Source organism: Thermobia domestica, chromosome 2, assembly GCF_964235325.1.
Source record: "Thermobia domestica chromosome 2, izTheDome1.hap1.1, whole genome shotgun sequence".
NCBI lineage: Eukaryota > Metazoa > Arthropoda > Insecta > Zygentoma > Lepismatidae > Thermobia > Thermobia domestica.
The window spans coordinates 66,455,875-66,483,397 of record NC_137455.1 but is presented as its reverse complement, the minus strand read 5'-3'; the positions used below and the strand labels follow the sequence as shown (position 1 = coordinate 66,483,397).

The 27,523-nt window shown below is 33.7% G+C and overlaps 1 protein-coding gene and 1 long non-coding RNA gene across 3 annotated transcripts in view; one reads left to right on the top strand and one right to left on the bottom strand.

The window, feature by feature from the left end:
- Positions 1-373: 373 nt before the first annotated feature.
- LOC145672531 (uncharacterized) lies at positions 374-17,758 on the bottom strand. Of its 2 annotated transcripts, none has more exons than XR_014128625.1 (3): positions 17,676-17,758; positions 8,440-8,562; positions 374-705 (listed from the first exon to the last, which is right to left on the bottom strand). It is a non-coding gene; the product is annotated as an uncharacterized LOC145672531 (long non-coding RNA). The 2 variants fall into 2 exon arrangements; XR_014128626.1 differs by having other exon boundaries at positions 17,689-17,758.
- LOC145672526 (E3 ubiquitin-protein ligase MIB1-like) overlaps positions 13,713-27,523 on the top strand; it is a 49,171-nt gene continuing 35,360 nt past the window's right edge. Inside the window, exons 1-3 of the mRNA XM_081741689.1 lie at positions 13,713-13,927; positions 22,988-23,129; positions 25,585-25,756. Coding sequence (XP_081597815.1) covers positions 13,826-13,927; positions 22,988-23,129; positions 25,585-25,756 — 416 coding nt within the window. The 5' untranslated portion in view covers positions 13,713-13,825. The remainder of the gene's footprint in view (positions 13,928-22,987; positions 23,130-25,584; positions 25,757-27,523) is intronic.

The following is a 27,523-nucleotide window of genomic DNA, read 5'->3' as shown; positions in this document are numbered from 1 at the left end:
TCATCGTGGTATATCTGATAAAACATTATATGTGGAGAGCTAGTTTCATCATGATCAGGAGAAACTCGACTAATCCACGTTTTTAAATAAAAAAAATGTTCATTACAAACAAAAATAAAACATTTAATCTAATCACGAGACTTCAATAACCTCTTATTCAAGAGCTCAAATCATGTAAACACTGAAAATGTGAAGCAGCGAATATAAAACTTCGTTTTAATTTCTTTTCTTTCTTTCTTTCTTTCTTTATTTTCTTCTCTTTTCTTCTTTTTACATTTTACCCAAAAGAGTTCTGTGGGCAAGTTGCATTTCTCAAAAGACTAATTAGTTTATAGTTAATCCGGTATTTTGGATTACCGATTAGCTTCCTGTCAGTATTTTTTTTCTTTTCTATAACATGAATCCTTAGATATTAATGTTACAAGATGTTCAAGTCCGGAACTTTCATCCAGCCTCTAAGTTCTATAGAAATACAAATTTATTTCATTTCTCTCTTGAGAGACATCTTCCTTATAGGACCGGACATTGTGATCCCAGTTCTTTTATCCTTTGATTGTGATCGAACCTTTGTTTGGTTTACTTGTAATTGTAGCCTACATATGAATACTGGACTTTTCTTTCTTTTTTCCCCCATAGATTTTTACATTTGCTGATTTCTAGTCGGGATCTATTTTCCTTTATGTTTGTTTAAATCTCGTATTCCACCTAGAAAATTGAAAAAGAGAGTAAATTAAGTTTGATTAATTATACGTTAATATATGTAATTATATATTTTTTGTTGATTAATTATACGTTAATATATGTAATTATATATATTTTTCGTAAGTTCAAGTTGTTTACTTGTATATATTGGAGTAAACTTCTTACTAGCTCCTGATTTTTGGAAGTTGGTGTCATGTTTGTTGGAAACGGCACTGCTTGTATTTCTGCTTATACTAGGTTAGTTTAGGTTAGTTCAGGTTAACTTAGATTAGTTTAAGTTAGATTAAGTTAGATTTGGTTACGTTATGTTAGGTCTAAGTACTTGCATCATCCATTTCTCCTGAAAATTTGTTTTTTAACGAGCTCCTGGACTCCTTCTGCTACACATAACCCATTTTGATTTTTTAAATCAGCTTGGATGAAATGCTTGAAATTATAAAATGGTAATTATATATTGGTATTAATGCCTTTATCACCACAAATTTAGATAATTCGTCTACTTTTCAATAAATTTTATGCCTAAAATTTCAAATTACAAAGTACTATATTTACAAAAGAAAGTAATTTTGTTCTGTAAATTTTTATCGTATTTTCCTTTTCTATTTCGGGATGTACTTGTGTTCAAAATCCGTGACACCTTCTGCCTACTTCGTTAATTCTGCATAACAATGAATAACTAAAATATGGAAGAAGAAGAATATATAGGCTACATAGAATATCAACAAAGTCAACAACATAATTCATAATGAAGAATGTTATTGAAGCAAATTCATTAACAATAAAGTTAAAACATATCCAACATAATTAATGAGAGGTAGTGCGATGCAGAGCGCACTGTGTTCGCTACACTAGTCTTAGCGAAACAATCTCGAATTCGTGGGGCAGTATTCAAAATGTAACTGTCTGATCTGCCATAGGCAAGTACAAGAAGTCTGTCCTATCGGTCTGTGGTATGACGCTGCAGTTGAAACTTGTATTTCTTTGTATGTTGCATTCCTGGAGTCATAGATTCCATAATAGCATCACTATGGCTACACTCCATGCACCACTGGCTTCAGTTCAACGCAAGAAAAATCCACAATTGCTGTGTATCATAATACCCCGCGATCAAAATAAGGAAATCTGCTGAATTGTCGCATTCGTCGATAAGGCATTGTTCAATCGTCCAGATATATATTCATGTTATTCAAACACCATATTAAACTGTGGATCTTTGGCCTGCCTCCGGTTGCTATTCCCAAGAGGTAGGCGTACTGATGAGTCTTGGAGCTGTACTGCTAATTGTTTTACTTGCTTTCCATCCTCTATATATTCTGCAAACGTGAAGTCAATCTGATCGCTCCGTCTTGATATTTCATTTTTAATGTCCAACAGTTGAGTTGGTTTTAAGTTTAACATACCTTTCAGCAGCGAGGCTATACGAGACGGGACCTACTGATTAACGTTGAATCCGAACCACATGAGCTCCCGCCGGTAATCGAACCTGGGACTCCCATTAATGTTCAACAGTGTAGCTATGCATAGCGGATATGATAACTGTTCTCACTGCTGTTCCTTTACCATTGTGAACGGTGGTCTAGCAAAACTACAGTACAGTTCAGTTTTCCGTGCGGGGCGTAAGCAATAGTGGTAAAATATTTCGAAGTGATTTCATTATTAAGTGATTTTGTGCGTTGTAAATTATCTTAAAAGTTTGTTAAGTTATTGTCAAGAAATGCGATGAGGATACTAATGTTAATATGTGTCACTATTTAAGTCAATACAGTCCATTTAATAGTTCTTTCGTGATTAACCATGGTAGCCCTGATGACGTCATAGAAGTAGTAAAAGGAATGAAAACTTCTGACAGTAAGGATATGTTTGACATATCGAGTCGAACAATTTGATAAAAACTGTCATTAGTCACATTGCGAAATATCTTACAATATGCTTCAATAAATGTTTCTCACAAGATATATAAAACATTTGAAATAGCTAAGGTTATTCCTATATACAAAACTGGAGATCGTTCGTCTAGTTATTGTTCAATATCTTATTCCTATTTTTTCTAAAATTATGGAAATTATTGTTAAAGATCAGATATATAAATACATGACTGAGCAAAATACAATTCTGGAAGCTCAATTAGAATTCAGGCTGAGGAAATCCACAATTGATGCAGTAGAATCGCTAACGAAAAATATATACATATATATGAAGTTTTTGAAAATAAGGGTATTGCTTTAACGACATTCTGCGATTTAAGTAAAGCATTTGATCATAAAATCTTACGTGATAAATTACCGTATTACGGATTCCATAGCAGCAGCTTAAATTTTGTAAGATCCTATTTAAATGAACGTAAGCAGATAGTGTTAACAATATGCATTCAAACATATTAGAAGTTAAATACGGGGTACCGCAGGACTCACTTCTAGGTCTGGTACTATTTATAATAATGATAAATAATTTACCTTTAAATATTATTGTCACATCAATTCTATACGCGGATGATACTACCCTACTTAATATAAATACAATGTTTGAAGAAGTGTATATTGAAACTCAAGGCGAATTATTAGAAGTACCGACATGGTTTAAAAGTAATTGTTTCGTCCTTAATTGAGAAAAAAAACAACCTTTAGTCTCAGTCACTGCAGTGATAAAGAAAACTATGACGAAAATGAGATTAAATTTCTTGGTATATGTATAGACAGCCAACTAACCTGGAAAACAAGTAAAATGTGTATCTACAAAGCTCTCTCGTGTGCTTTTTCTGTTAAGAAAACTAAACGATACAATTCCCTATGAGTATTTAAGAAATTCATATATTGCATTTTTTCATAGTATAATTGGATATGGGATTTTGCTTTGGGGTAACAGTACTCAAGTACATGCTGTTCTAATTTTGCAAAAGAAAACTATTAGGATTATTGTTGGAACATATGATAAAGAATATTGTAAACCACTATTTATCAGGCTTAAGATAATGATGGTAGTTAATCTATATATTTATCAAGTGCTACTTTACACTAAACAAAACCTTGCAAATATGACACTGGCAAGAGTTTCCTATAGGCACTTCATTCAATTGAATCGTTCCTGCCCTTGAACTATGAAATGTTGTAATGATTCTACTATTTCCAACATTTCATAGTTCAAGGGCAGGAACCGGTTCTTTATGAATCGGTTCATTGAACGATTCAATTGAATGAAATGTCTATAGGAAACTTTTACCATGATACTTAGGGACGAAGTACATACATATAATACTAGACGGTGTAAGAAAATTGATGTACCCTTTACTAAATTATCGAAGATCAGAAATAGCCTTTTAGTTTTAGGACCTGAGCTGTTTAATAAACTAACAAACTAAATACAGCAGCTGCCGTTAAAAGTTTATAAAAGAAATCAGGGGCGTCATTTAGGGGAGCAGGGAGGGACAATTGCCCTCCCCTGAGTTTGAGATTTATATAGATTTTATCAATAAAATAGTAGCAAATCAGTGAAAAACGCGAAATTTTACTGATATCAAGGGGTCTTGCTCCCTCCAAGCAGTCTTAAATGACGCTCTTGAAAGAAATATGATTGGTTTATAGCAAATTCATTTTGTTCGATTCAAGAGTTCAGTGAATGTGAGGAAACTGTGTCGTGATTTCCAGTCGTTCTATTTCAAATATTATTAGACTATTTATTGTATTATTAACCAACAACTGATTCTTTGTATATTATGAATACTTAGGGTTGCAATACTTTAAAATTAGAAAAGCATGAGATTCTAAATTGTAAGTAGTGATGTGAACATGTGTATTACAAATACTGACCTGAGATTCTTCAGACTCCAGGCCTGAAGTGATTTTTTTGTTAAGTGACACTTCCAATGTACTTTTTTAACGGAACTAAAGTAAAGTAAATTTGGTTTTTGCCTTTAATGCTCAACAAATGTGAGTCTCGAATTGTAAAGTATTAAGTAAGTATTACAGTAAGATATTTATAATTGTAAGGATATCTGTAAGGAAAGTTTTCTCAAATAAAAAGAATAAATCGATATTTGGCAGATATTGTTCGTACGGTTTTCTCTCTGAGAAAATAATTTATAATTTTTTATCATAAGAAAGGTAAAACATATGTAGGAGTCTTGGTCCATCTCTTATAAAATTTCGGTTTGTGTATAGCCCGCTCACCCCAGTTCTTTGTCACCGGAACTGGAAGAGTCACTACTACTACTACTACTACTATTACTACTACTACTACTACTATTACTACTACTACTACCGGTACAACTACTATTACTACTGCTACTACTATTACTACTACTGCTACTAAGATTACTTATATCGAGAACAGAACCCAACCAACCCCTGCGGGGCTTCTAACTCGTTCCTACTACTACTACTATTGCTACTAACTACCACTACGACTAGTGCTACTACTACTATTAACGCTACTATTACTACTACTACTTATACTAAAGCTTCCTTACCACAAGATTTACATCTTAAATCTTTATAACATGCGATTCCGATTCATTATAAAGTAAAATGAATCGTTAGACTCACTATGATTCGTTAAAAATCACTGGGGAGGGGGGGAGCGGGCTATATTCAATCCAAAATTTCTATATACATTACCACGATATATGAAATACAGCACAAACATTTTAAAAGAAAAATATTAATAATGAATCTAATCTAAAAATGCTAAGGATACCGTGATTCAATTTGCAATCATTTCTGAATATTTGACTAGGTGAACACACAGATTAGGTAAAAACATAGACTTGTTGAGCTGAACTGTACAGAATGGTCATCAAAGAAATGCGTACACATGAGATATACATTAGTATTCATGGGGTGAACCAAAATGTGCATGATTCTGCCATATATATTTTTTTTACTTTGCCATATTTTTCACTCCCTTTAACTTTCTTTTAAAAAATCTCGATTGCATAAAATCTTATTATAAAATTCTACGCATGATACGTCTTTCATATTGTACAACACTGGTATTAATAATTTAACAGTTTTTACGTTCATCTTGTTTCTAGCATGGACATTTAGCAAGAAAGTTATTCTTTCAACAACTGCGTTGTGAGCAGGTATTGCAAAACAATATTGCATTGTTCTTAACAGTTCTGTGCAGTCGTCAGCAGAACAATTGTTCATAAAATTAACCCACTTCTTAGAAACAGAATTTTTAATGTAGCTAATTTAGTTTAATGTAATGATTTAAGTAGAAGATAACAACACTTTATCAGCAAAGTCGTCTTAGATTTTTCTCCAATCCAAAAAAGCGGATGGTTTCTCATAGGTGATTAAGCGGGGAACGAGGTAAAATGACAACCCTATGAATACTTTTTCTTCTCTTTTGTTTGTACAGACCTATATATCTATGTACCTATATATCTATGAGATTTTTTTTTTATTTTTCAAGAAAACTAGTAAGCAATACCATCGTGTATTTTGCCTGGTTGTAAATCCGGATATGGCAGAAAAATTGCCTAGTTATGAGCGCAAGAGTCTTGGTCTTGCAATTTGTGCAAGATCTTGCATGCAAGACCAAGACTAAGACTAGGAATTCCGATGCAAGACCAAGACCAAGACTCTTTCGCAAGAATCTTGCACAAGTACCGGTACAAATTGATTTTTTTTATATAGAATTTAAAAGAAAAAAATATTATAGACACCCTATCTTTCACTTTAATTTCTTGGCTTCAGTATAAATACCGCTGGAGTGAATATGTTCCCAGTAGTTTATGCGATCCGTGCGAGTCGATCTGCCATTGTAGCATATAGCTACAGTGTGTCGTTTTCTAAATCGGTTCTCGTTTTGTGTAGCGATTACTCGTTTTCAAGACACACAGGTGTCATCTTGCTCCATGTGAGCTTTTTTTTTTTTTTTTTTTTTTATGGACAAACACCGTGTGCATGGGTTTCCTTGGAGTTTTCCCGTTTTTTCGTACTTTCTTCGTTCCACCATTTCATTCATTTCTCATCATCACCGTCTCTCTTAGCCTCGGTGCTAAAATGTGGGATGTTAAACTAGATATTTCATTTCATTTCAAAACATATTAGTGATGTTCTTCCAAAACTAAAATGAAATATAGCATTGGACATCAGTAGTTCCGTACACCATAGGTGCCGACTACATGGGTATGGCTTTGGCTCCGAGGCTCAAGCATCCATTGGAGATTTTTAATGTGTGCTCAAAAAATTAATATCGAAATAACATTTTCATGACATTGACAAAAACTTAGTGCATCAGATCGCAAGTTTGATTTCATGGGCGGATGCTTATACCCAATGGTTCCAGTGCAAGACCAAGACCAAGACCACCCGAGTCTTGGTCTTGGTCTTGCATTTGCTCATCACTGATTAATGGTAAGAATAATTTAACTTCACCAAAGAATAAGGACGAATTTTGTAAATACGCTAAAGTTTGTAACGGTATTGGTTCTTTTCATAATGTCCCCATTCTGCATAGGTCTTCGCAAAATTTGTGGATCGCAACACAACGCAGAAACAAGATTGGATTGAAATTTAGCCTCCCGTTCAGCAATGAGACTATATGAGAGTTAGACGTCTGGACGTACAGCTTAACATGGCATCCGAACCAAACTACATGAGGTTCCGTCTAGAATCAAACCCGAGTCTCCCACTCCAAAGGCGCATACGCTGTCCACATAATCTCGAAAAAGCTCTGCACAGAACTAGAGAAATATAATACAATCATTCAAGCAGCAACATTTCATAAAATTCATATATATCGTCCCTCTCGAGACAAAAGGGCGTATCTCATTTTCTTATCTTTTCCAGGAGACAACTTTAAATCTTTTCACAGCATTTATTATATCGTCTTTTAAAATTTTGATTGATATCCTTCGTTCAGGTATATAACTTACGAGATCGAATTAAATTTTGAAAGCCGATAAAATAATGAAAAAAGTTGTAAACTTGTATCTTGAAAAAGTTAAGAAAATGAGATATGCCCCTTTGTCTCGAGGGACTAATATATACATACATACATACATACATACATATATATATATATATATATATATATATATATATATATATATATATATATATATATATATATATATATATATATAAAAGCTTCCTGGCGAAAATTTCATCGTATTGTAGTAGAAGACGAAGACCTGCCTACTGTATCAGTGTCGACGTTGCAGCGCGCGCTACTGAACATGGAATTTAGATTTATGTCTCGTAAGCAAAACTGTCTTTTTTTTTTAAGTTTAACGTCCCATGGTCATTCTCTTTTCATTAAACGAGATGGATGATTAATGGAAACGAATGATTGTGAAATTAAAATTTTGTGCTCTTCCACCGGGAATCGAAATCGGAACCAGGTGAAGCAACTAAAGGTAAGAAGTTCGGTGTATTGTTTACACGGATGAAACCTGGGTTAACGCTGGGCACACAAAGTCAAAAGCATAGCATGATACTAAGATGAAGACAGCTGACTAAGCTTGGAGAGAGAGTTTTCCTCAGGCACCTTCTGGAAAAGAGGAAAGGGAAGTAAAAATTACGTGTAATATCTAAAGTACATTTACTTCATTATTATTATTATTATTATTGGTGAGAATATACATACAATATGGTAAATTGAAAAACATGTCATATTGAAAAACACACACGATAACATAACACAATACTGGAAACGGTTTAGTTGCATTGATATTATTATTATTATTATTATTATTATTATTATTATTATTATTATTATTGAGTCACTTACTGGTGTCTGGATTATTTGTTTTTCCTTTTTGATTTTCTTAAACCCTAGCATCTCTATCAGTTGGCAGCGTCGAACTGGACAAAGTCATGTTCAACATCATTTCCGTTTTAGTATGTTCATAATCTGAAACATAGTGTGGTTTTCGAGCTTTCAATAACTTTGGAGAACACTGTCTATCGATAGGACCATATCTAAACGTTTGAGTTATGCGTAGCGCACTAAACATAAGATATTATAAAAACGTATATACATTTAGAAGCTCCTATCCACATAGGAATTTACAATGTATTATTACGATGTTATAAGTAAGAACGAGGTTTAGGTCCTACGTCATGTAGTGATCCTTTAGTAGTCAGAAATAAGGAGATTGATACAAATATAGATATTGTCACTGACTACGTTAAATTCATTTATTAAACTTTTGTCCGTGATTGCATTTTTTAGTTCATTATTCTTCAATATGATTTGCCAAGGATAGTGAAATGAAACTTTGAACATTTCAAAACTCATTTTATGATTAACTTTAGAATTCTTTATCTGTAGGGGGTCGCGGTGGCTCAGTGGTAGAGCGTTCACCTCTGGTGCTTGGGTCCCTTGTTCGATCCCAGACCCCGCCAAGTGAACTTTGTGGTGGACAAACACCGTGTGCTTTGGTTTTCTCGGGGTTCTCCCATTTCCTCCCACTTTCTTCATTCCACCATTTCATTCATTACTCATCATCACCGTCTCCTTTAGCCTAACCGGCATAAACGTGGGACGTAAAACTCAAAGATTTCATTTCATTTCTTTATCTTTGCAATTCTGCCTGAATTTGTTTCCTCATACTGATGCCAACTACCTTAATACAAGTCATCGTATAAGTTCATGCATTGAAAAACATGATGTATATTCCTGTAGGTACTACAGTATACAGTATCTACTATTTCACCACGAGTACAGTAAATACATGACCTCAGCATTAGTCGACGAACAATACGACTTGGATTCCCTAAGTAGTGGCATTGCGATGTTAAACTAAAGTAAGAAGAGGAGTCCGTATACAACCGTGAATCCGATCTGAACATTACAGTTGTACTGAAGTGTATCATCTACAGGAATTCTATTAGATCAATATCAATAAGCCTAAGGTTTGTACTCACTTCATATTTGTCAATGCCTGGTCATGATATGGGGTACTTGGAATAATTCTACAGACACGAATAATAATAATTTAAACATATTAAAAATCATTTCCCGAAACTCAATTCTTTTCACTTCATTATAAACAGAATGTTCATGAATGTTGGTGTAGTAATTATCGATGTCTAGATTTCTAAGAAGAAATAGGTTAATACTGTGACTACGATACCTCTCGCGTAGTCCCTTTCTATGCTAATCATAGATAACTCATAGCGTAACCGTTATATAATTTTCCTTATTTTAGGCTAATAGGTATAAGTGATCTTCAGTTCATGAGCATAATGATAAAAAGATTTACGATGTTGTCTATAACATCACAATAGGACATAGTATATTCCTGTTTTACTAGAGTATATATAGTTAAAGAATAATTAGAATTATAGGCAGTGACGTAATGCTAAAATATTTGGTGGGTATACGCTAGAAGGTTTTCAAAATATAGCGAATATACTTCCGCATACGTTCGTTCTTTAGATGATCATACGCTGGACTATAAAATATAAGGTGAATGTACGCAGTATACTCTCGTATATGCATCATAACATCCCTGATTATAAAGAATCATAATGCAATACCTATTTATAATGATAAGTTAACATAGAATGTGTACAGTAAACGTCAGACGCAGTTCTATAAGGTAATCACAAAGTCACGTATATCATCCCAATGAATACAAACATTAAAAAAAAACTATCTACATCTATTGCTGTACACGAATGAAGAGCTACCGAGGGAAAAATAATTTTAATATCAGGGGAGTTTGCAACCCTGATTCATGTCTACGACAGATATGGCAACATAGTGTAAGTCACGATGTTTCATGTTACAATCTGTTCTTGTGTTTTGGCTTGGATCTTTCTAGTAATCGAGGCTGCAGTGGCTCAGTTTTAGAGCGCTCACCTCTGGTGCATGGGGTCCCGGGTTCGATCCCAGCCGACGTCAAGTGAACTTTGTGGTGGACAAACACCGTGTGCGTGGGCTTTCTTGGGGTCCTCCCGTTTCCTCCCACTTTCTTCATTCCACCATTTCATTTATTTCTCATCTTCACCGCCTCCTTTAGCCTAACCGGCATAACGTGGGACGTAAAACTTTTTTATTTTCTTTCTAGCAATCGCCTGCATCACAGAGCAGTCCTTTAAACGTTTGCTCTTACGTACAATGCAAAGTAATATTACTTAACCCTACATGATTTTTTTATTTTCTATGAAAAAAATAGTTTTGCAATTTTGCAAGGGAAAACAAAAATGAGTAACGGAAGTACCAGTACGCTTAATAGTGCTATCTATGCAAAAACTGGAATTACAACTATCTTCGAACGTTCCCAATTTGGTTCAACATGCATTAGCAACTACATATCGTTATATAAGAAAGTACAGATTATTTACCACTATGACCCATATCTGTCCCGCTAGGCATTGTAGGGTTTTAAAAAATCAGTTTCGATTTGCAGATGGGACCGCGAGAGAAGAGAAAATAGGTCGAAGTCAAAGCTCTGTGGCCGTGGTAATGCACTCAAACCCGAGCGAAGTTGGATGGAATGGGTTCCACTTCCCGCACACACACAAAAGAATGAGTGATATTGTATCTAAGATGAGATAATTTCGAATCATTGTTTTTTTTTTGTTTGCGACACTTATAATCAAATAATGAAGGAATAAATAAAAACTGTATACTCTATAATTTTCGAATGTAATAACCCCTGACGGATGTTTACAAGTGGTAATTTCTTTATGTTACGGCATTTATCACCACTAAACAAATACCGGTGATCGAAACAATTTACTATGCAAAGTTGCCAAAATACAACTTAAAAATTTCCGCCTTGCTTCTAAGATAGTCTCTGCGTTTCGGCCTAAGGCAGAAAGCGCCAGCATCTAGCAGATAAAAAATCATTCATAAAAAAATAATAACAGCAATACGAGAACCATCATATACTCAACGCTATATGAATCGCTAAAAAGCATTGAAATGCAATATTTCAAATAACAGAAAAGTTTGATCGCTCTTGATTGCAAGAACTTCCAAGCTTTCTTTTCAATCATGCAGAGGAAGAAGTGGTTTTGGTGGTCGCCTAGAGAACATTTGAAACTGTAAGCAGAGGACGTATAACCTATTGCTTTCTTTAACTTTGTATATTTTATCATATTAAATAGTTAAATTTTCCAGTATATGTTTTCAAAAATATAAAAGAAACAATATAATACACAAACTATTTGCAATACTTTACGTTTTGCATTGTATCATTTTGATACTACCTATTTTAGTTTTTCTTTGTATACTACCTTCCAAAATAGATGCAACACATGGGGAGAAACGAAACAAATGATTGATTGATTTGTATTTACATTTTATATCAGCAACGAAGCTATATTAAACCAGGCCTACAGATTAAAGTGGGATCTAATCTGAAGCACGTTCGATCCGGGACCTGACGAACCGAATATACGCGCTCTGGCCACTAGAGTAAGAAAAGAACTGACAAGAAATAAACTACAGTTGATTATGTGATTGAATTTGTGTCGAGAATAATCTTCTGTAAGATAAATCTGCTTATCATAAACTTCATAACGAGGAATTGCATAATTTATACCGTTTACCTGACGTTAGCATCATCAAGTCTAGGAGGTTCAGGTAGGCAGGTCATGTAGCGAGAATAGAAGATATAGAAACGCTTTCAAAGTTTTAATTGGAAATTCAAATGGAAAACGACCGTTAGGAAGACCCAGGCGCAAATGGGAGGACAATATTAAGATGAATCTTGCAAAAATAGGAATGCACAGCAGAAACTGGATCCAATCGGCTAAGGACATAAGTCAATGGAGAGGTTTTGTGAATCCAGCATTGAACCGATGTGATGTCATTGCCGATGTGATTTCGTTGTTGTTGAAGTTTAGAGTCGCCATTGGTGGACATCCTTTGTGTTAGTCAGAAATGAACAACTATATCGTCTTTTGTAGTATTATGCAACCAGTGAGTATGATAAAACAATGCACACTCTTCCAAACTGAATATCATTACTGAAAATAGTCCAAAGGAGGAATATATAAAAGAAATACTTATAAAAGAATCTACTGCAGAACAAAACCGAGGATTTCATTCTTTATGAGTTTGCGCAGTGCAACGCAAAATTTTGTGATGACTGGTATAACAGTTGTTCAGTGGTGCTCTTCTAATTTTTTAACTGGTTCTCTCTCTGTCTCTCTCCATATATGTTTTATATGTAATCAGTCTGAAATTGTCGGGACAATTTCTGATTTATTCTGACGAACAATATCTGAGAGAGATAATGGATTAATAAGTAGGTAGATAGATATAATTCTCTTAGGAAACAAACCATACAAGTTAGATACAAAAGTTCTTACGTTGTAGAACGCAATGCCAATTTTACCAGCTTGGGTTTAAACTACGAACACTTCTATTATATTTTCTAGCACCACATTCAAACATAACGATTTGAAGGAGCGAAAAACCTATGCCAAAATATGCAATAGTGTATTTCTGTTAGTGAGATTTAGTGTATGTAGCTTCAAAGTTTTACCAAAACTAGCCTTTTGTTGTCTGAAAATTTCAAATGTTTATTCTCACCAATACAAATACGGAACAATGAAACGAATTAACGATTAAGATCTGGAAATCTTTTATTAACATGACTGGGAAGCTTTATTGGTCGCATGAGATAAGTTTCTTGGTGCCCACCCATTCAAATTTCTGTATGCTCATTGAATTGAAACAATTAAAAGGTGCTTGTTTTCACAACAAAACAAACGAGAGGAAGAAGTACAGATGTGTTTTTACAAATTTGTTTTTCTTCTTTCTTTTATTCTTGGTTAGGTCATGCGTTTGAGTATAATAAACGGTTCTGCGAACTCGAAATATTTTAACAACTGATTCTAGCGTACCGGTGCGAGCTGGCTATAGTACCATTGCAGTTGCTTGTCCAACGTTTGCGTTCTGTTGCAGTCCTTAAAATTTCAAGGTAGACTGGTTCGGAATGGGGTCCCGTGAAGTTAACAACGACATTTCAAATATCAATTTTTTAGACTCCGAGCTGCTTGACTTGTAAAATGTTTACTTCAAAATGTCAAAACTTTTACTTCGTTAGTTGCCAACAGTGTCACAGTTTGATCATGGAGACCAAGCGTGTGAGCATGATTTACGTGTTGTGTCAATTTTGTGTTTAAAAAGAACACAAATCAACAAACTAACAATGGAAGGAGGTTCGATATCAGGCAGTCGAACCACAAGATATATGATGGAGGGTGTGGGAGCTCGTGTCATAAGAGGACCGGATTGGAAATGGGGAAAACAGGTCTGTATTGCCCTATGTAAACTTCTGTATGGGATCTTACATTGACAGGTTATATCCACACTACAAGTAAATTGTATTGAAATAGCTCCATTCATTTACGTAAATAAACTGTAACTATTGTTTAAACTGATAAAAGTGTCTTATCTCAGAATTGTCTAATTTTATCCCAAAGTGATCAAGTTGTGACGATTTGTAAATAGAGCAGGAACACCTTTGTACTAAATTTTGATCTTCAGGTTTTGCTTTAAAAAAATAGGGTCTTACATTTCCTCTTTATTACTATATACTTCTGTTAGTAGGGCCAAGTTGATTACAAAATACATACGCAGAAAGAAAATCATTGAAATAGTGTAAGCCTCTCAAATTAACATAGCACCTGCATAGTGTAATTCCAGCCCTTGTATGTATTCTACTTAAAAATTCTACCCTGTAACTCCTGAAGTTAAGCGTTAATAATAATCGTTTGTATAAAACAAAAGTAAGTCATATATGATAGATTTATGGCAGTTTGTAATAAAGAATAGCTCCCTTAAATTTCAATGGGTGGTACTTACTGTAATAGCAATGCTGCAAGGTTTCAAAAGTGAAATTTCGATTTGAAGCGGTATAATTCATAGATTAAAAAAAGAAAAAGAATGTAAACTTTACAATATATGTTCCAACTACGCATCGATAAGTAGGACCGCTTTAAAAGGGTATCGTACAGTAGGATAGGGTAGAGTAGAGTAAGGTGGGGATAAGTAGGATAGGGGTAGGAACGGGTTAGCTTAAGGTAAGGGAAGTTTTGACCCATTTGAAATTAATAGAGTGTAATTTCTCATTTCTGAGCGAGTGTACAACCTGGAGCGGGCATTGTAAATTTAACCCATTTACTCTAGGCTAGGTTTGTTTTTTTCACTTAATACATAGGTTTGGTTAGGTTGCGTTTATCGGAACTTACCGTTTCATAGGATAATAAATGATTGAAACTTATTTGCATGCCATACAATTATTTACTTTCCTTATTTTTAATCTTCAGAATTTCTTGCTGTGGAATTTGAGACAAAAGTTACAGTTCCTTCTTACATTATAATGTTTACTGGTCAACACAAACTGTATACGTTGTAAGCTTCATATTTAACTTATTTCTTTTAGGTAATTCGTTTATTTGTGATTCTCTTAATGATTTGGCTTAAGTTTAGAAGTGCCCCTCCAGTTCCAAATGTACAAAAAATCAGTTAAAATATTAAAAATTGTTACGTTAGGTTTGATGAGGTTACCCGCTAAAGCTGTAGTTAGACTAGAACTGGGGAAGATTCTAGAACGCTGGTCCCTATATACAGTACGGTAGCCAGGTTGGTACCTTTCTGTACCAAAGCTGAATACTTAATTCACATAGTATTGCGAAGGTGGGTTAGAAGTCCCGCAAGGCACGTTGTTTTCTACCTTTATTACAACTCAATGGAGAGGGGAATCAGTGTTCTAGAGCCCTGCCCTAGAAACTTCAATTATCACTTTAATTCAGGAATCATAAAAGTTTAATAGATTCAGTTCATTAGTCTTATATAATTCTGTAAAACTCAATGCAAAAATATCATATTCAGCACACCAATTCTCCACCTTATACGACTACCATGCTGTTGAATCATCGAAACTTTCCGCATCGTGCAAATGGTACAAACGTATACGTATCTTTTCTCGTTTTAAACATAACTTTACTGCCAAATTTACACACCTAAACATAACATCAGAACTCCAGATCATCATTTCTTACCTCATTTCTCCTTCGAATTTTCCTGATTTTTATAAAAAAAACTAGGGCAATTCTAAACTTAATCCAGTGATTTCGATTCTGATTACAAAAGAATTTATTCCTCGGAACAGATCCTTCAATTTCCGAGGGACCAATTCCTTCGAAACGTAATCGGCTAGATATCCTGGTGATTTCTGCTGTCATTCTGTCACTAATTACTTTAATCACTGCTTTTTTACTTATTCATTGTAGCTTTGGAAAAGCCAAGATTAACTAATAAAACTCCAACTGACCAAAGCAATATATATGTTTTAAAATTATATATTTGTGTTACAATTTCGGTGTTATAATGTGTGTATGAGCAAGGCTATGTTACATAGCCGAAACTGTAACACAAATATATAATTTTAAAACATATATATTGTTTTGGTCAGTTGGAGTTTTATTACTGATTTTTCAAGTAACAATAAGTTTATTATCCTAATTTCTATTCTTAGAATAGTCCTAAATTACTCGATATTTCAAATATTCAGATATAAAATAATAAAACGAAAGTATTGCATTAGGAACCACCGTATTCCCTAACTCCAGCAAGTTATAGAACAAAATTCAAACATACATGAAACCAACCTTTATATCGGAATTCTCATAGCAGAAGCAACAGAAATAATACATGAATATTAATTCACTTAAGAGGGATGGCAGGCTCTCTAACACCCCAACACCAAACTACTAGTCTACCTATGTAAAAATTAAAAAACGTATTAAATAAAAATAACTACATCCCTAAAAAATTGTACAGATGATTACAATTCAGTTGCATGCTCATAAATATTGCATACTCTCACTAACACTGGCATCACTACAAAATTTTCTTTCTATAAGTAATAAGCAAACCGCAAAATCATGCTTTTAAAAACATGTGTCAAACTTAAATTGTGTTTCAAGTGACCGCAAATTTTCAATGTTTTACGTGTATGAACCACTATTAAAATCTACAGAATTACACGAATGATCAACTCTTAGAGTCCACTTACTATCCAACCCAGAGTAATCTTTCCAGCAATCTGTTGTAACAACTGTCTTGATATTACAACAAAGAGATTCTTAGCATTTCGTTCATTATCCGGACACTCGCTAAGAAAAATATTACCCGTTTCGTGGTAAATTTCACAAATCATCAGAATTGCTTTCTTTCTTAACCGTCCAACGTTATGTTTTCTACGACAAAGAAGAAAGCCTCATCAAGTTCAACAGTTAACCCTGGTCCCCTAATTAGAGTAACGGAATGTCTTTCAACCGCTTTCAAACATACTTGTCTGCAGTACGTCAACCAATCACATTTTTGAACATAACTTTGACGTAAAAGAGCACACAGTAACAGTGTTTCTAGAACCTGCAGCCTTGTTAAAAAAAGGGCCAATTCTCACAGAAACTTACTTTGAATACGATAAACATCTATTATAACAAATATATGGTACTTTCAGTCACTTTCCTCGAAGGGTGGAAAATAACTTATAATCTTTGTCACGCGAGATACGGAATTGCGTAATTTCAGTATTTCCACACTCAAACGGAATTTGTAATAATTCTCTTCTGTGTTGCAAACTTCACTTTACAATTTAAGTAAGTTTAAATTAGAGAGACATTCCTCAGAAAATAACTTATCGAAAAGAACATTCGCCATTAAGAATATTCTTCAGATCTCAAACACGGCATTTAGCTGCGCGTCACATTTAACTCTCATTACACCCCGCCCGACCAACGATTACTACTGGGTACAGGCTGACAGAAAAAACACATATGACGTCTCTTTTCCCTGCTATACAGGAGTCACTCTGACGTAGCGGCTGGAACGAACTGAACCAGAAGAATCGAAATAATGAATAAATTTCCTAAAGGAATACTTGCCCATATTTCTTTGAAACTCATCGGAAACAAATGTTGCTGAAAGCAGTTTGTGCTTGTTTAATGATTTGATAGGATGCATATTAAATACCAGTAAAGCTGTATTACCAGGCCTATTTACCAGAAACTTCGCAGATTACACGTCTCACCATAAGCACCTTTTATAAAAGGGTTATTGCCTTCCTCAGCACAGATCCGTTTAGAAAATTAACGTTGCTAGGCAAACTAAATCATTGTTGATTTAGATTCAGATTTTTAAAAATTTTTGTATATAATTTATAATTATTTTATTATTATTTATAATTATTATTTAATAGTATATTATTTTCAATTTTTAGTATACTGAATGAATTATTTATCTTGATACTTCGTTGTAGCTGTTAAACTAGAAGATATAAAACATTGAAATTTCGTACCGTCCAAATATTGAGAAGGGAGATTGTTTGACATACTCTGCAATACAATTAGTTTTAGGATTTAGGAATTAGATTTATGGGCTTTCAGCATCTATGGTTGTTAGCCTATCATATATGAGTGATGATAGCCCTCAGCGATCGCACTATGCGAGGAAAGGGAAGGAAAGAAGCGGCCTGAGACCTATGTGTTAGGTACCATACCGGAATTTGTCTGGTGTGAATGAGGAAAACATCACCCAGGATGGCTGGCCTGAAAAAGATGTTACACCTTTTCGACTGATTGTCCCCACCGGAAATCGAACCCGGGACCGCTCGTACTGCGCTAGGCGGGGCCACTACACCCAGTTTGAACAGTGTAATTCAACATACAATTATGTTCTTTTTTTTTTTTCCTTTCTTCAAATGATACTACGTCAGGTTATTGCATATTTCTAATCTACATGTTACACTAAAACTTGTAATGCCACGCTTGTTATTTATTGTTGCAAACTAAGGACTCTACAATATCACAAAATCAAAAGAATAAAAATATTGGAGGGTTGTACAACATTAATAACAAACTAGGTGGATGGGACAATTCACATCAAAAGTAGTCTACCTTAGATAAGCCATTGAGATATCAAATTGCTATAAACGATGTTATGACCTTTACACCTATTAAAAACCATTTGTGCGATTGAATGAAGCAATATTTCAGCATTTATTCGGAATAACAGCTTTCGAAAAAAAATCACATCTTCAATCTCTTATAACTATGTCCCTATTCGATCAAATTCTGTCATTTCATGATCATGATATTAGATACTAAGATACTTGGATATACATTGTCCCGCGCGTCTCACTTCCGTTATTACTGCTGTAGAGACATCCAAAAATTTGGATTTTTGTGACTGTAGCTTCATTAGTTTGCAACAGAGAATGATAAGTATAATGTTAAAAGTTTTGATTTCACGTGTAGATTTGAGATATATAACAACCTGGCATCGTGTCATTTTAAAAAAATGTAACTTCATATTGGGCTGGCAACACTATTAACCTAGTGATATTGCGAAGTTTGCTAAACAATGTTCCCTTGTCGATGTTTGTACGCTACAAAATTTTAGTGCTTTTTGTCTCTTAGTTCAAAAATTATAAGGACACATCAAGATAAATGGTTCACCCTGTATATCTAGCTAAAACTAATTTTTCATATTCTCTGATACCAGTTGTGCGTATTACATACCATGATTAAATAATAAACATGGTGCTCTGAGGAAAGCAAACCGATTTTTATTACAAATGTGATATACACAAAGTTTTTACTTGGTGAAATTAGTTTTATAATAAAATCCAATTTTTATTTCTCAGCGATTAATTTATGGCTTTTCATACGTCACATTATGTTTATAATATTCAAGGAGCACAGTTTTTTCCCCATGGACACATCATTTCAAACTTGAAATCTTGAAGAAATTTAATGTTTAGTTGTAAGTAGAGATGTGTTAATTTGGGAAGGAATGTATAGTGTGAGGAAAATTTGGTGCACGAAAAGTGTGGTGTATACATTAATGAATGAAATTTGCTAGTAATGTAATACCAGAAGCCGAAGATGAAGGCGAAAAAAATAAATAAAGGAACACGGATGGGGGAGAGAAAATTATCCGTTAATTGCGAACGACTGAATGATTTCATTTTCTCCAAGGTTAAAAACTATGTTTTCAGAAAATTCCGTAGCGTATTATCCGATACTTATGAAACATGGTAAAATTGTTAAAGGCTAAGATGATGGGATTCTTCATTTAATAATAATAATAATAATAATAATAAAAAAAAAAGCACAGTTCCATTAGTTAAAAATGTGTTATTTGATTTTCCTGTGCAACTTCACACACGCATAAAGGAAAGTTTTAACCTCTTTATTTCAACATACAGTTGAATAGATGCACTGCTGCCTTTTATGTATATTCATTCCATTTTGTGTGCAACCTTTTCTCTGGTTATGTAAGACTAGGAGAGAAAATCCATTTTCATGTTTGAACTTTCTTGTCAAATTTATTTAAAGGGTACTTATGGTCTTTTTATTTGTTTCACCCTTCACAAGTATTTTCGGAATATCCGAAATTCATTTTAAATGGTTAAGTGGCTTCCTCGCTTTGACCATTTTATGAATAGGGAATGGGAAGTTATCTTAAAAATTGCTTTACTTCCCTCTCTCTTCTGAAGGCCGAATTTTCAAAAGTGATGGAGTAGTTGTCATTTATTTTTAATGAGGAGTTTATATACGGAGTTTCATCTCCCTGAGATGAATAGATCGTTGATACAATGTTTTTGGCGTACGTTTTAAATTTTTCCCTTAAGATACGCAGTTTGATAAATATAACATTATAAAAACCCAGCTTGAACCAAATTTTATGTTCAGTAATTCATTTTAAATATGTATTTATTATTACATTTCATTAAAACCTAATTTTTGTAGAAATTATATCAAACACATAGAAGGTATACACCAAAATTTCGTAGACCCATTAATTGGAATATCCATACAGCACATTATTATTATTATTATTATTATTATTTAATAATTAAAGAATAGAGTTTAAGAAATTTCTTTTACCACCTGAAGATAATGAAAACACCCGAGATTTTAAGGGCAAAAGTTTAAAAGTTAATCGACACGATGGTAACAAGGATTTTAAGGCAGTTTTAAATTTTATGGTTTTTCTTAGCCCAAGTATGATTTACCAAATTGAAGTGTGAATGAAACAGGTGAAACTAGTGAGTTTTGAATATTTTACGAATCATCAATCAATAGCTTTACAGGATAAATATTTTTTTTAAAATATATATTTAATTCAGGAATAGAATTCAAGCATTTGTTTTCTACGGGTTGAATGATGAGATGTAAGTGCACAGATTTAAATTTTCCGTCTTAATACTCAAGAATTTCAAGGTTCAGTTTTATTTGTCGCTTTTCGTAGGCCAGATATGTTTGCCAATGAAGTGAATGTGAAATACAGGCGAAAACATGTATTTAAAGTGAATTATTTATCGCCACTGCTAATCTCTTTCAACTATCCTCCGTACTCTGCGTTATTTTATTCTATCGTGCAGCTATCATATTCTGTCCAACTGTATCCTGTATTACCCTAATTTACTATTGAGATTTATTTTGACCATAGAACACTTTCGTTAATTGTATGTATGTCAAGGTAATACGAATCTACACATTCATTTCAAACACGTACCTAAAATGTACGTTTACCTGTGTATACCTGAAAGTAATTTCGTAGTATTTACACATACATCGTGATAATTATGTTCAAGAGTAAAATTACAAAAAATTATATGCAGGAAAATGTTGAAGTAGGCGTAAACAAACCGATGTGTACCTATCTGCTACTGCACATCGTTTACTACAGAGCGGAGTAGATGGTTTTACATTATGGATAGTACAGTCATTTGTTTGTTTATGTAAATTATAGCTGATGGCAAAATTCAGAATGCAAAAGTCTTAATTTAAAATATGATTTTTCAACAAAATAATTATGCAAAGATTTTCCTGATCACTTGGAGAGTATTTTTTGTTGTAGGGGAGGAATTTTCACTCCACAACATCTCAGTATTTGCTAAGTAAGCTTAGCGTATTAAGAAAAATGAGATACTAGGAAATGGTAGTATACGCACAATTTCGTCAAGAAGGAGGGTGTCCAAACACTCAATTTCATTTTGTTTTAGGAGACACATGATATTTGTATACATATCTTAGTATAATAAATGCTTATTTTCCATACTACCTTGTTCAGGAGCTGTTAAACTCCGAACCCCTGTCCTTGCATACGCCTTGCTAGAAGAAGAAGAAGAAAAAATTGGAATCTTTGTACTTTCAAATAAACATACATTGAACTTCACTTCTGCATATAATATATTTAATTTTGGAATACATTTTTTACACCTATCTTCTTAGTGCAAATATTTGTGTTAAAAAAGTAATTATTAACTACAAGATACTTGAAAATAACACGTTCTCACTAGCTTCATGAAAACTAATGGTATTCTACGAGGGGCTTCTACATTTTGAATAACTGAGATAAAATATTCAAGTAAGGACACTTTGGTTCAGTTGGGGCGGCCCTTGAGAACTGTTCTTGGCTCGATCTTGACCTATGAGAGTTTGTGATGGCCAATATCGCTCGTTTCTAGTTTCCTAGAAGAGCAGACTGTTAAAAACTTATTGAATATAGATAAATAAATAAAAACAAAAGTCTGCGTTCCAATCGAATCAATGAGAGGGTTCTATCCAGTAAATCAAATTTTTTTTTTATGTAATTATCTCATGAAACGTGTCTGTGACCGTCGAATGACATGTTTAAGTAGAAGTAAAGCTTAGAGTGTTGCTTGCTTTTCCGTATACTAGGCATTCAACTTATCCTCTTTCGTAATTATTTGCCGAGCGTATGGATTGCATTGTAATATAATCAATTACCACTCTCCTACTAAAATATTCCTGTCAATTTTTCTTCTAATATTTCGAGTACTACACTCGGGCACTCCTTCTCAGGAGAAATACACAGTTTTAAGTCCTCTCCCACTATAGTATCTTCACATTGTTTTTATATCAACTGTGGAAGATTAAGAACAGCTGTTTAGTAGACACTAATTTTTGTTCATATATTCAGAATTTGTTGTGCTAGCAATATAATAGGAGTAGCTCTACTGCTGATAAAATTTACGTATTTTTTAAATTCACACTATTGGTACAAAATTGATGTGGAGATCTGATTGTGAGAAAGGACTTGAGAATGTGTTTGTCCCTGAGGAGGAGTACTTGAGTGTAACACTCGAAATATTGGAAGAAAAAAATACTGAAAAACATTAATAAGTATGTAGTTCGTTATACTCTTTCGGTTTAGAGAGGTGTGTTGTTATAGTATTATTTGTTATGACGCGAAAATTAATGTTGTCACAAATTAATTGTTGGAGTGAATATTTTAATGATACATTTTATGAATATTTTTTTATTTGTAGGATGGAGGAGAAGGTCACGTCGGAACAGTACGAAATTTCGAATCTCCGGAAGAAGTTGTGGTGGTGTGGGATAATGGAACAGCAGCCAATTACAGATGTTCTGGCGCGTATGATTTAAGAATTCTGGATAGTGCACCAACTGGTATGTTTATTGTCATGCCCTATTGGTATTAAGAAAATTTTACCATTGGAATACACACCCAGTATTGTTTTTGTCTTTCGTCATTATGTGAATGTGGATTGTATGTTGCTCGAATATAAGATGTTGACATTCTAGCAAGGAAAAAGATATTCGTAGAAAATTTTATACCCATACGAAAAATTTTATTTCGCATAAACGAAACAGAGCAGGTACAGTCTAAAAAAAAAACATTTTTTTTTTATCACAGTAACAAGTGTTTTTTTTTTTTTTTTTTTTTTTAAAGAAAAGTTACTAAATGTATTCCTGGATTTTATTTTATTTTGTCTTATTTCAGTTAGTGTTTATTATTATTTTCCTCCTGAGTTTATACAGATTAAGTTAATATCCATTTATCCATACTTGAGCCAATTTTCCTCACTTTATCGAGAAGTCCATTTAACGTTCCGTAAGATACGCGTTCTTTTTCAAACTAACTGACGTTTGTAATTAACGAGCATTACTTTTACCGTAACATAGAGTAGCATTTTCACCAGATCGTTTTTGCTAGTTAATCACCCGAGTACTATCATAAATTCAGAATTCATAAAAAAAATTAACACGAGGTACACATACAGTAATTAAATTGGTCTACATTTACCGCCTGACATTTCTCACTACATGCGCCTTTGGTGCGTGAGACCCGGATTCGATTCCCGGCGGGAGCACAAGTGGTTCGGAGTCCACGTTAATCAGTAGGTCCACGTCTCATATAACCTCGCTGCTGAACGGGAAGTTAAACTCAAAATCAACTCAACTCAACGGTTACTACATATAAAGATTGGATTATGTTTCTTGTTAAAATCCACAAGAAATAGTAAACTGTCTGGAGTTTTATTTTCTCTCTCGGACAACTTTTTCAAAAATGACTCAGGTGATTTTTTGTTCACATTTCATAAATAAATGTTCCAGCAATAACCCTACAATGTTGGATAAGCCATTTCTCATGAAAAATTCCACAAGAAGTAGTTTACTTTAGGAGATGAGTTTCCTTTGGACAGAGTTCTCCGAAAATGCCTTATAATTTTGTTCGTATTTCACAGGTAAATGTATCAATAATAACTGCAGCATAACGTGATTTAGTTTATGAAAATGAAGCTCAATGCAGTGGCCCGTGCCTTTTATTAGTATTTTTTCCGTAAAAGAGTATAATACCTAGGTATACTGAAAGGGTCAAGACGAACTCATCTTGTCCATCTTAAGGCCCAAACACGCACTTCAGATTCCTAACGTATTCTTCTCAAATATTTTGGTGAAGGCGAAAAGCTACAAGTCGCCGAAGTTATTAAGTACTAAAATTTATTACGTAAGAAAAATAGCTCACAATATTGGGGGCTCGATTGCTCAATGGTGGAGCGCTCATTTGTGATGCGAGGTGCCCTTGATTCAATTACAGGCCATTTGAGTTTGTAGCGGACAGTATCGTGTCCATGGTTTTCTCTGGGTTCTTCCGCTTCCTCCCACATTCTCATTTCACTAATTATTTTATAATTCATTTCCATTAATTATTCGCCTCATTCAGCCTACAGATCATAATCGTCGGTTGTAAAACTGGAGATTTCATTTCTTTTCTTTTAATAGACAGAAACAGTATTGATGAGTTTATACATTTGATAATGTGTTCTTTGAGTATTGTAATTTGGGATGGCCAAAACCAGTTTTATAAAAACCGGAAACCGGTTTCTAGAAAACCGACATTTCAGTTTTCCAAAAACCGGTTCGGTTTTTCATCAAAACCGGTTTCGGTTTTTCGCCGAAACTGGTTTCGGTTTTCTCCAAAACCGGTTCAGGTTTTCTTCGAAACCAGTTCGGTTTTCACAGGTTTCGGTGAAAACTTTTGGAAAACACACAGAACTATTTCTGTGGAAACGGAATCGGTTTCTGGAGAACAACGAAATACTATTCTGGTCAAAAATAGAACCAATTGTGGAGAAAACCGAAAATCGGTTTCTGTGTAAAACCGCTTTTTGAAAATTCTCAAAAACCGGTTTTTGTGCCCACCACTAATTGTAATATATGTATTCGATTATTATTATTATTACTATTTACGTTAACACGTTTGCTGCCCGACCCCTTCTCCGAGTTCTTCCTGTTAATACCATTTATATATCTTTCCAATAGGCAACTTTCTTTTGTTTGTCTGATTAAAATTTGTGTATAAGATACGTATCTTCAGACTAGTTAGTTTTTATTGGAGGTAACACTGATGAGCCCTACAATATAGATTGAATAAGGCCATGGGAGTCCTGCGAAAGCCAACGTGTTAATATGTAGGCTTTATTGTGGATGGGATATGTAGCCTTAGTGCAGTTGTTGTATTAAATATCAATTAATGTAACCTGCTTGATTTCAATATGTATTATATATATATATTAGCATTCAGTTATTTTATATTGGGTGTATTATTTGTTTTTTTCAGGTGTGAAACATGATGGGACTATGTGTGACACATGTAGACAGCAGCCCATATTCGGTATACGTTGGAAGTGTGCCGAATGTGCTAATTATGACCTTTGTTCCATTTGTTATCATGGTGACAAGCATCATTTGCGACACAGATTTTATCGTATAACTACTCCTGGAAGTGAAAGGTAAAACTTGAGGTTTCCAAGTGTTTAATAAATCGAAACATTAATTCAAGGAAATATAGAAAGTTATAAAATTTTAAAGTCTTCATTTTTGCTTAATATGCTTTTATGTGTAATAAAAGGATGTAAATAACATACCTTCTGTCTATTTTCCTAATTTTGAGAAGCCGATTATTTTGGCACCTCTAATTACTGGAGCGTTTTGAAACAGGGATATACACGGTTTGGCCATATAATATGACTATTCTGGAATTAATAAGAGTGGACTATTGTGATTGGAATTAGTTAATATTTACTATCTATTAAAAAATTAGTACATGAATATTGCAGGAACGTAAATAACAGGGTGTCTATCGGTCACGAAAATGTCATAAAATCAGAAAACGGTCATGAAAGTCAAGGAAAAGTTATGAAATTTATTTAAATCTGTATAAAAGTAGACTGGAAAATTTTGTTCTACAAAACGTCAAGATTTACAACTAAAAGTGCCTGTGATCCGCTTTAGACGCTACCAAATCGCAAGCAAAGCACGCTTCTATCATATGCATGAAAGTGTGGCCTAGTTCGAACCCAAGTTTGTTCTTGAGAATGTTACGAAATTTTATGGTTTGGTAAAGAAAAGGTCACGGAAAGGTCACGAAGTTTCATTTTGGAATATTAGTAGTCACCCTGAATAAATAATTGGAAAATCTCAAGATATAAACTACCCATAGAGCAAATAAACTCTTGTTTCTTTAACTACAAGAGAAAGGAGTTTCAAGAATGCTCCAGTAGTTAAAGAGGCGCCGAAATAATCATCCTACAAAATTATAAAAATACACAAAAAGTTTGTTATTTAAGTTCTTTTATTACATAAAAGATTTATATTTACATTTGCCCAATATTTACACTTATTTATTATATAGAAATATAATTATTTTATTTCGGCTTTATTTTTTAAAAATAACAATAAAATTTTGACTGTAATACTGTCAGAAGTTTATATATATATATATATATATATATATAATTAGATTTTTTGTTAGCTTTTATTAAGCTTATGAAAGTACATTTCACTACTGTACACTTACCTGCAGAACGTTTGTGGTCTTTGATTTGATTCTAGGCCATGTGATATTGGGATGGACAACTTGAATGTTAAGCTTTCTACGGGTTCTCGCGTCTTTTCCCCACATTGTCATTCTAGCAATTCTATAATCATTGACTTTCATAAACATCCATCTCAGTCAACCTACAATGTATTGCTAAAAGTTTTCTTTCATTCATTCCTTTTGATTCATATGTATCCGGAATATAATATATATATTTCACCTATCAATATTCTACTGAGTTTTATTTGTGCTGAATGAGATAGAGCTTCCGAAGCTAAATATTAATACTGTTAGGTTCAGAAGTGTATTCTCTTTATGTGAATTTAAAGGAGCGCTGATAGGCAATAAATGGCAGCACTTGTCCCCTATTTTCCAATGTATTTTGTGGGGAGCGACAATACTCAAAATAATCCAATCAAAATTGGAGTTGAATGTTCAAACTTTCTCCTAAGTCAAGTTAACTGAGAATGATCTGTGCAGGTTCGTATATACATATACAGGGTGTCTCGAAAGTTACCTGACGTAGGGTAACTCTGTTATTATCAGAGTTACACAAAATGTAAGAGGAGAAACCGTCTCCAAATATGATAATTTCAATCTAGAGTGAACGATTTTTTTAAAAATCAGACGAGCCGTTTAGGCTGTACACACTTTATGCGCCCGCCCAATGTTAAATGAA